We start from the raw sequence: 11,392 nt of genomic DNA, 5'->3' as shown, positions 1-11,392 counted from the left end.
TTATGATGTACATGCAATATTGTACATATTAACATGCCATCGTGTTTTCTTATATAACCTTATAATCCATTTGAATTATCTACTTATACCCCATTCTCGTTTATTCTCTTTTTCTCATTTAAACCATCTCTTGTTTCATGTAACCCTCTTCATCCTACGTAGACTATGAATTCCCTATATATAATAATTTAAAGATCTAAAACCACACTACCTCCCCTATCAAAATCTATATCCTACTCCATCCACAAGTCCAGCCTTAGATTCCTATTCCTTCATAATTGTAGAATTAGACCTCCCTTTCTCCATCTTCTTATGAGTCACATACTTTCATAACTCCACTTTTATTTTTATTTTCATTTTACACCATCTCTCATTATGGTTATATTTCTTCTTACATTAATTTTAATTGCTTAAATCATCCCTTAACCACACCTCCATTTGATATCCTTTGCCAATACCCATATTCTCACATGCTACCTTTACTTCCCTTTTGATTTCCTCAACAACACATATATCCTTTGATACATTAATGCATCCTTGATATAGATTTTGTCTCCCTTCCTTCCCTCATCCTAAATTTCTTGAGTCATCTAATCTTGTCATTTCACATGTCTTACACTATCTAAGAACCATGTTATAAAATTTAGATATTATTCACTCTTAATCTTGAGTAGTTACCATGAATTTGCATCCCACTTAAAATTAGATCTCTCAAATTCATTCCCACCTACACTTTTTACTCCTCTTTTTGTAATCTATGGTAACAAAGATAATCCATAATGTGCATATAATAATTCAAAACTATATGTATATATCTTATCTATTATGACTATTTCATTACTATATTATTTCCTAGAAAGATCAAGGACCATTCTCTTAACTAATTCCAATCCTAACATTAATATGGTTATATTTAGTCTCTCAACAAATCAAACCATACCTTTGTGATCCACTTATAAGTAAAAATTGTCCTATATATGTTAATTTTAAATAGAATTAGTTCATTGTAATAAAGGCCTCATAGAAAGGGTAAGTAATTTCATGGTTTAATTTCAAAATATTCTTGAAAAGTACACTATAACTTACCAAACCTTGATATCAAAAGGGCATTTATGGATAAATTACAAAAAATTGTGATGTATAATTTTTTTTACCATTCCAATTTAGAGGTGATATCGATCCATTCCTTATTTCATATAGGCTAAGGTATGGGAAAATTAGTATTTTTATAGCTAATTTGATGCTTTCCTATAAAGTTATTCAAAACCTTAAAAAATTTCTAAGCCTAGGAGCTAATGAAGGAAAAGAAGATAATGCTGGTAGGCCATAATTTTTACACAATTCGCAAGTTCATGAACTATGAAAAAATTAAACTTTTTTTTGCTCATCACAAAGTTTGAATTTGGTGAAAAATATAAAGATATGATAATATTTCATTTGTTGGAATGTTTGAAGAATATAAGAATCTACTTGGTTTGTAATGTCACAAAGTTTGTGAGTTTGTGAGCTATGTGAAATGCTAGAAACAAGGTTCACAAAAGAGGGAAAAGTTTGATGAGGTGAAGAAAGAGAAGAATCAAGGAAAGTAAAGGGAAGGAAAGAAGCGGCTAAAAGGATGAAGTTATGGATATCAAAAAGTTACAAATTCAAACTATGCAAAAGTGCAACAAGTTAAGAGGAGTTCAAAATATTGATCTATGTGTGAAACCAAATTTAAATTTAAAATATAAATACAAAATGAAGTGAATATTTAACATAATTAGTGCATGCAAATTTAAGCCACTCCTTTGGGAAATATTAATGCATTTTTTCAACGATCATTCAATTTGTACTCTAAAAAATACTTATCTCTATTATTATGAGCAATTAAATCAAACAATCAGATCCAAGGACCTAAACCTTTGGATTTGTAGGATTTTAAAGGATAAAAACCCTTTGATTTGAAATGATTATAGGATTAAACCCACATTGTTCTATATGATAGTCAAATTTAGAGGTTGTGAATGTGCTTTGTTGTTTTGTAGGTTCCAACTATTTAAGGTTAAATGGAATCTGCAGTTGTTGGAGTACTTTAGAATAATATTTTTTCATTTATTATTGCTATTGTGCATGTTAACATTTATTTTTCTATTCTAACTCACTTTTTGGTATTTTATCCCTCTTTGGAAAGAGGAATAAGTTTTAAATAAATCTATTAAATGTGATAATTTCAATTTCATATAGGTTATCTTTAGTATTGAAAAATTCAAGTGAATATTTTTATAAGTTCTGGTTTAAATTTGTAAATTTTAAGTTATTATTTTTAATAATTTATTTTTAATCATTATAGTGGTAATAGAACTACAAATCTTATCAACATACAAGGTATTTCATGATTAATGATTCCTAGTGATAGAAAGGCTAGATAAATTGTTAAACACACCCCAAGATTGAGAGGGGGGGTGAATCAGTATTGACCAACTCTCAAATTTTATACCACAAATTTATATCAACTTAGCTTTATCTTATCAACAACAATGAAAGAGAAAACAATGAACACCATGAATAAGAGAACACCATATTTACATGGAAAACCTAATAAGAAAAAAACTATGGCGAGAGTTAATTCAAATTTATGAATAATATTACAATATTTGTTTTAGGAACACTGCTAACAGGATGAAGTAGACTATCTATGGAAATATATAAGGGATTTGTAGGCTGAGACTCACTGTCATAGGGCAAGATACAAATAACTTGGTAAGGAGACTCACTATCTGTGAGAAAGGTACATGAATATGAATCAAAATGAATGTCTTTAGAAACACTGCTTCCAACAATCTCCTTTAAATTTAGCTACTTGCACAAGTAACCATTATGCAATTTCGCACCAATACTTTCACCACAGACTTCTGTAAACTCATCTTCATTTTTTCTACTATTCACTTTGATCCACACACTCATGCCACACATTCACATTGATTTGATATTCTATATATCATTCTATTCATCACAAAACATAAATTAGGTTGGCTAGAACATGGGACAAGCATAAGTCCTATCAAGTCAACCATCAAACATAATTGTGTTGAAAGCAATCCAATCCAAGAGATAGAGAGGACCTAAAACATCATATTACAACTTTATAAGAACTCTGAAACATCACACTCTAGCACACATCCTAACAAGTTAACGTGTAGATAAACCATGTAGAACATAACTAGTTGGCCCAACAAATTCTTCCAAATGAATGAGCTAAATGTGGATCACCATAACCAAAAGTGGGAAATATATACATCTTAAAACAGTCTCCTATGCTAGCACACACCCCTAAGGACATATTGAAAGTAGGAGAGCAACCTCTCTCAACCAAACCACAACAATTACCTTTAACAACAAACAGAAAACACAATGCAACACCAAATTTATCATTCCACATCATGAAAAGAGCATAAGGATGCCCCTTGAATGTCAAAAAGTATTTACAAATGTTTATTTCTCACTATCACATCAAGACATGTTGACACAACATAAACAGATACAAAATACTTCATTCTGGAAGGCTATAAGACACATTACATCATTATCTATTATTGCAAAATACTTTAGCACCCGAAACTTGATCTGAGATATAGCACAAACATTACAATCATATCTTCCAAGTCATGACAACAAAAATATCAATGCATAAAAATGCAAAGGATTTTCTAGACCAATGCTAACACATAACCAAGCTACTGACAAACTATGAAATTACCAACCACATCAGCTACAACACTAGGGACTTGAAAATATAGGATTGCAACATCCACATAGCATATGTATTATTTTCAAGTCCGCAAGAGTACATCATCAAATGTAGAGGAATGAGGAGAATTCTTACAAACTATCTTCAACATACATTCTTGAAATTACTTATTCCATCAATCTTCCAAAGACCAAATTGTCCCAAAAATATCATAAACCATCATCCTGTAACATACACAAGATCATCACAACCATATCCACTTTATTTTCATGCTTCTAATCCTCATCTCAATACTTCATCATCACGTCTGAATATGATATCATCGTCATGCTTTTAATCATCATCTCAATGCATCTAATCCTCATCTTAATATGATATGATCATCATTATACCATCTTTGCCAATAAGCACACAACATATCATATTGAGTGTGGACATCAGACACCAAAAAGGTGGACATCCACAACACATAGCATCTACATCCATCATCCATTTGACAAAAGACTCCCCATACACTAACAATCATCATACCAAACATATCATCAATGACACCACACATGTTGCAGGGTGACATTAATGACAACAACTCCCAACAAATATCTCAAGAAACAACTATTTTTAGATAATTTTGCACCCTTTCCAATTTATCAACTCATTAACCTATTGAAACATGGGATGGTCTCACAAAGTGTGGAATTTGATAGTAGAGACCAACTTCCAAAGAGGGTTGGTTTCCTTCGAGCTGACCTATTCTAACTTACCAATGTTTCTAAGAAAAGTGGTGGGTAAAACATGGTAATGAAACCTAAGACTAATAAGGTGATACATGAAATTGATAACAAAACCTATACTACTATTTTGGACACACAATATGATCAACAACTTAACCATATCGTACACAACTTAAAATTTCAGAATTTCAGATGTCTTTATACAAATGTTTTATAACTAGATTCAATCTATCGTGGACAACATTGAGAAAGAATTGGAAATGTTTTCACAACTTAAAATACATCCTTAGCTATCCAAACACAAGTCATGACCTAATATAGTACACTAAGATTACATCAACCATCTTAAATGAATTTTCACAATGAAACAACTCTAAAAATGTAGAAAACAAATATTTTAATTCATCAAAAGGTGTTACAAAATGTAATACAAGTATTAAATGTCTACTTCTTAGCCTAGAATTGAGTTACAATGAGTTAAAATAAATAATAGATAAGAGGGAATGCTGTTTTAAGTTACAATACTTCATAAAATATCAAAAAACTAAAATAAATCATATTCTTAAGCATTCTAATATTTTGTATAACATCTTGCTAAAAATTAGGGACATGGTTTGAGAGATGAATAACAAGTGTTACATTAGTTTTGTTGGGTAAATCTTTCCTAGTTGTCCAGCTTATTTTTCCTCATTTTCAAGTCCTTAAAGTCTCTATATGTTGGTCACATGAAGAAAAATCACCTACTTTGAACCTTTCACTAATAATGTGCCTCAAAAAATTCCTAGATGCTCTTAGCTTTCTTAAATTGGATTTAAATTACCTCCTAAATCCTCTAAATCTATTACACAGGTCATCTAATTTCTCTATGTTCTCCCATCTACCCATAACTATCTTTAAATACTTCAAACTACTATCACCTCTCATCCCCACACTTTTAGGGCATTTGTTAATGTCTCAAAAAAGGTTAAATTCCCTAAGAGGGTATATGATATATTATTTTAGAATAGGAAATTGTCACACACGACACCCTTTAATGCTTTTTCTATTCATACTATCCACCATTGTGCTTTAGCCTCTGTCTGTCTTCTTACAAACAACACTCCTACTCTCTTGAGGTTTTGTCGATCTCTCTTTTTTCACATATACTTCAATGAATACCATTGATATCTTTTATGTTTTATGCATATTATACTTGTCTATTGGTTTACAACAACCTCTATAAAGAGAAATGACAACCTCCCTTTTATGCCTTTGACAATGACCTTATCAACACATGGCTTCACTTTTTTGATAGTGATAGAGAAATTAAATAAAAAGGGTAATAAACATATTAATTAATTACCTTAAATTTATGTTCTCTACTTGTATGAACATGCAACATTTTCAAACTAACACAACAAGCCTGATTTCATCTTTTTCTTTCACGATGTCCTTTAAATCATTCCAAATAATTGTCTTTTCTAGTATCTTTTCTTTTTGGTGATTGTCATTTCCTATTCAAGACTTTTCAATAGTCTACCTTAAAATGCTTTTGATGATTTAGTTCTCTCTTTTTTGGCTTCTAAGATACCTTTCATAGATCTATGATTCATAGGCCATAAAGAATATATTTTCCCTCGCTAAACTTTTTATGATTTTGTTTTGAGACCTCATGATACTCACCATCACCCTATATGTCATTTTCATTTCCTCAATGTATTTTCACTATCTTTAGTGTGTGCTTATCTCCTTGTTAATTTCATAGTCTTATGGATAAAATTACAAAGTTGTGTCACACTTTAAGCCAACTTATCAATACAAGTGAAATTAAGTATTTCTAATTAAAAATCGATTGTGGTCAAACATATGAGCTAGATAGATTCTTTAAGCTAAGTTAGACATGTCTACAACTTTTTTGACCAAAATTGTTCACTAAATGCATATGTATCACCACATTGAGGCCAATTTACCCAAATAATGAAATTATTGAAAAAATAGGTGTTTCAATAACTTCTACTCATTTAAATAATATTTTTTTTAAATATTAAAAATACCCTTTTGTTGATCTATTAGTGTAGTTTAAAAAAAAAAAATCAATATATTAATTAGTATTTATTATTATTTATTTTTACTAAAAGTATGTTACTAACACCAAAATATAAGGTTTGTTATCATGTAAGGTAAAAATAATCAAATTTACTAAAAGAATTAAACAAAATATAATACACTAGATAAAATATTCTATGTAAATATGGTATAGATTTTTTCTATTTTAGATTAATTGTTAATTCAAAAGGTGACACTGTATGGAAATAATTTATTTTCAGTACACATATTTAAATATTTATTAAAAAAATAGTTATGAAAATTGGAAAAAATAAAATCAATGTACTAAAATTTCAATTTACAAATACACAAAAGAATGAAGGAGAAAAATAAAATTTACTCTATAAAAAGCAACATTCCATGTAACTTCATTTTTCAAAATCTTATCACCAACTAAGTTATAGCTTCAATTTCATAAAATACTATAGTACTATATTATAATCATTTTTTATTTTTTCAAAAAAATACATAAAAAAAATTCACATTTTATTAATTTAGATCATTTTTAAATTCTATACATATATATCTTTTTTTATTGATTTAAGTCAAAAAAATGGATCAATCTTGACTATTTTCTTTATAAAAGTGTAACAAAAATTTGTATTTCTACCTTTATTTAATTATAATCTCATATGCATGAGTGCATAAACTCATTTTCCCCTTGACATACCACTAATACGACCTTTCATAACTGTGAATGATCATCTTCTAACACATGAACATATGAAGTGACTATCACATGGACTCTAGACTACCCTCTAAGAAACTTACACCATCATCAATGGGTCAGGGTCATATGTTTATGTTTCATTTGATCTTTTCTTTGAATGTCGTTGTTTTTCATTACGAAACAAACAAATTTTGAAGAGATCCGAAACCTTTTAACAAAGATATTTAAATGTTATTGTTATCTCTCAAATATCTCGTTATCATTTCCACATTGACTATTGTTAGATTTTGCATGAACAGTAACCTCCATGTTTCTTCATTGTGATGCTTTATAAGACTAATTGTTCTTCCATAAAACTTTGAGTTTAAGTTGTCCTTTAGAGATTTCATGACCTTTTTTCCTAGCTTACTTTCCACCGTCTTATATTTATCTTGATGGCACTATGGTCTATAACTTGTAAATAAATTCTCCCCTTTGATATGCGAAACCCCAACCTCTACATGCTTATGATATCTGTTATGGCAGTCACATTTCTCTTTTATCATGCTCCTCTATTTGCATGGTAAACCTGCAACTTTTTATACTGTCATATATCTTTCACACTTTCCAATGTTTTTTTCCTCTTCTCATGGAATCATTCCACGAAATATCTCAACTCCACCTTGTGTAGCATTGAGTCACATGTTGCAGACTATATGAATGTTCTTTTGGATGCCTCTACTATGAATCATATATTGGACTGATTTATGGTTTTTATTAAACTCTTGTGCTTTCATTAACTATCATTGATCTCATGTAGCTTTAGAATGGACTGTTCCATGTCTCCTTTATAAGATAGCCTCCACATGACTACCCTCTTCTTAGATCTTGTATATGCGCATAGTGTCTCCATAACCTTCCAAGTTGTTTATTAACATTAGCACTATCACATATTTTATGCTTTGACAAATCTTTAAATGTAGTCATAGTATTTTGGACTGCCAACATGACTATCCCTTTTCATCTAGGATTGTCCAACTTAATGCTACATCTTTATACACCTGTGATTGTCATCCATTAACGAAAACCTTGTCTCATGCTATCTCAGACCTGGGTAAGTTTTCTACAGTATCTCTTATCATATATAAAACTCTTTACATGATAACATTCAGGAAGTTTGGGGAGAACAGGGCCCTCAAGGGTTCTCGGAAAGAAATGGATGAATATAAATTCAAACCTTGAAGAGAGCTCTTGATACTAAATCAAGAAACCTTATGGTCTCTAATGATTAAAACCCTCTAACCACGGTTGTCTTTTAATTTTAGTGTGCTGCTTTTCATGATGCTTGTTCTGTCCTCAATCCATAAACCTTCATTATGATCAAGATCTTAACATCTATCAGGTACGGAATTGTTTCAGAAGAAACTTATATTTCATATTATTTGAAATCCCATGTAGGATTCCTTAAAGACAGTGAAAAGAGTTATTTTCCTACTTTTGTTGCACTGTCAACTCTTTACTCTTCATTGAATAGGGTTTGAAAAGATTCCTTCTGTGTAAATTCTCCATGCCTTGCTTAAGATTCCTTCTGTGTAAATTCTCCATGCCTTGCTTTTAGATCAGTCTAGACAATGCATCTTGTGATGCCTCATGCAAACCCAAACATGACTGCTATAAAATTGTTTGACTGTCACAAAACAAATATTCCTTCTTGTTGGTTGCACACTCCATATTTCATGCATCTCAAATATCAGTATGAAGTAGGAAGGGAGGACTATATTTACTTATTCCCTTTGTTTTTATTGCACCCCATCTTGAATCGTCAACAATGAGTGTTATTCATGGTTTCTTTGTTGTCTATCTCTTACACAAACTCTATCTCCTCTTTTTGTTGTCATATCTCCTTATCATTTTCAACATTCCATTTAGTTTCTTATTGTCCTCTCAAAGACAAATATCCCTTGTCATGTCCTATGTTTGTTTCCCTCCCCATCTTGTCACTGTGTGAACAGTGAAGTGCTTGTAGATTATCTTTTCACTCTTACAAAATCACTATCCTTTAGGATAACTATTCTTGGAGGTCTCATGCCACTGTGTTCTTTATCTTTGTTCACGATCATTCATCATTCTTATCAAATGCTACCTTGCAAGACTGTTATCCTATCAGTCCCTTTCTCTTTAAAATCACAGGCATCTTTTCTTCTTCATAGTTGTCCATAGCTTCTATCATTCTTGAAGTTTTATAATAATGCTTCCACATTGTGATCTACAACCTTTTAACCCTCAACCTCATTGTTCTTGTATTCTCACTATTCTTCATAGCTCCTTTCAAGGTTCCCTCGTCAACTTCGAGTCTTTGAGTCTTGTATGGACTGCCCTTTTATTTATTTTTCTCTTCACAAATATTACCTCTACCTTGACTGCCCTTTCACATGGATTGTCCCTGAACTTTCAGAGACATTACCCCTGCCCCTATGCCTTTTATGCACATTTGATTTATTGACATGACTGTCGTAAACTTTTGTAAAACATGATTGGTTTTCATGATCCTAATGACACTACTATTTTAGACTTAGAGTTCGTTGTAAAGATCAAGATAATGTCATTTAAGACTTTTTCAAGAGAAAATATAACTCTTCTCAAGCTACCACACTCAAACCCCATTATGACTATGATCCCTATTGACACCCTTCTATTCTATGCATCGTTTGAATCGAATGGAGATATGTGCAAGTTTTATAAGGGGTTTGGTAGGTCTCTTTATTTAATCTATCAAACTATGACAATAACTATGTTTAGAAATTTCAAAACAATAAAACGAAGTCTGTTGATTACATCTTTGATAATCCTAATTTGAGATAAGGCCTTCTATCTATTACAAGGGATCTTTTTATTATTTCCATTGCATGAATCTTAGAAAGAAAGAAGGAAAGAAAAAATCTTTTATAGTCTACGATGTTCAAGAGTATAAATTTTCCACTACTAAGCCTACTCAGGCTGTATAAGAATATAAGAACTTAAAGAACTTAAACAATCTTTTATAGTCCACGATGCATAAGAGCACAAATTCTCCACCACTAAACCAACTCAGGCTATATAAGAATATAAGAACTTGAAGAACTTGAACAATCTTTTATAGTCCATGCACAAGAGCACAAATTCCTCATCACTAAATCGACTTGGACTGTATAAGAATATAAGAACTTATAGAACTTCTCATGAGAATATAAGAATATATTATATATATTTTTATTGGAATATGCTTATATATTTTATGCTATTTCTTAAAACATGATGAGCCACTGAGATACATTATACTATATAGTCATGCCTGAAATCATTCACCGTTATAGCTGACATACTTATCTAGTTCTTAAACAAAATCTAATAGCCTACTACATTAACATGATCAGATTAAAACTCCCCAGATTATCCAGTCAGCTTCCTTTTATTCAATCACTTTAGATGAGAGATATCAAAAATAGTACTGCTCATAACGAAGAGAACAGGAAACGAGGTGCTCTTCACCACCAATAGCATTAGAGCATCTGGTCCAGATGCCATTTGTGATGACCTGGAGGCAGTCGTGGCACTCTCGGTGGGTGATGTAAGGCATGCATTTGGCTTCCACGTAGGCGGTGGGTGCCTTGTTGCCGCCACGGCTGCTCTTGTAATTGTAGTCATGGTACGCCGTGTTCACCAGTGCGTCAGCTAAAGCAGACCCCAAATTGTCGAAGAATCCGCTTCCAGCTGGAATTTTTATATTGTTGCATTTTTCTGTAACGTATTGCATGTAATTTGCATGGGAACCCACATAGCAACTGAACGCCACGAGAATGGCCAGTGCCACGCTGGAAGCACATCTCGCAGGGGTCGCCATGCCTCTTCTCTAACCAAAACTTAAAAAGCTTCTGTAATTGAAAACTTAGAAGTTCTTCTCAATGACTGCACAAAAGAATACTTTTGTGGATAGATATATATAGATTGATAGACATGAGCTTCTAACGTTGGTCATGGAAGTTTCATTACTTACTATTCATGGAAAATATACTGCACTGTTTGTTAGCAATAACGAATGTCCGTTACACTTCTCTCCAAGGCCATCTGCATGATTTTTTCTCTTCCTCGGGTTGGGGGCATGAAAATGCAAGTTTAACAAATGATTTGTGTTTTGCGGAAATGGGTATCCAGTTTTTAGAA

At 31.6% G+C, this 11,392-nt stretch overlaps 1 protein-coding gene across 1 annotated transcript; it reads right to left on the bottom strand.

Moving 5' to 3' along the window:
* Positions 1 to 10,411: 10,411 nt before the first annotated feature.
* Positions 10,412 to 11,145, bottom strand: LOC131036056 (antifungal protein ginkbilobin-like protein). Its single transcript, XM_057967853.2, has one exon. It carries the CDS (start codon positions 11,070 to 11,072, stop codon positions 10,668 to 10,670), a length of 405 nt encoding a protein of 134 aa, XP_057823836.2. The 5' UTR covers positions 11,073 to 11,145; the 3' UTR covers positions 10,412 to 10,667.
* Between the last annotated feature and the right edge of the window lie 247 nt (positions 11,146 to 11,392).

Source organism: Cryptomeria japonica, chromosome 10 (assembly GCF_030272615.1).
Source record: "Cryptomeria japonica chromosome 10, Sugi_1.0, whole genome shotgun sequence".
In the NCBI taxonomy this organism is placed as follows: Eukaryota; Viridiplantae; Streptophyta; class Pinopsida; order Cupressales; family Cupressaceae; genus Cryptomeria; species Cryptomeria japonica.
Note: the sequence above shows the minus strand (reverse complement) of the source record. Positions and strands in the feature narration are given on the sequence as shown.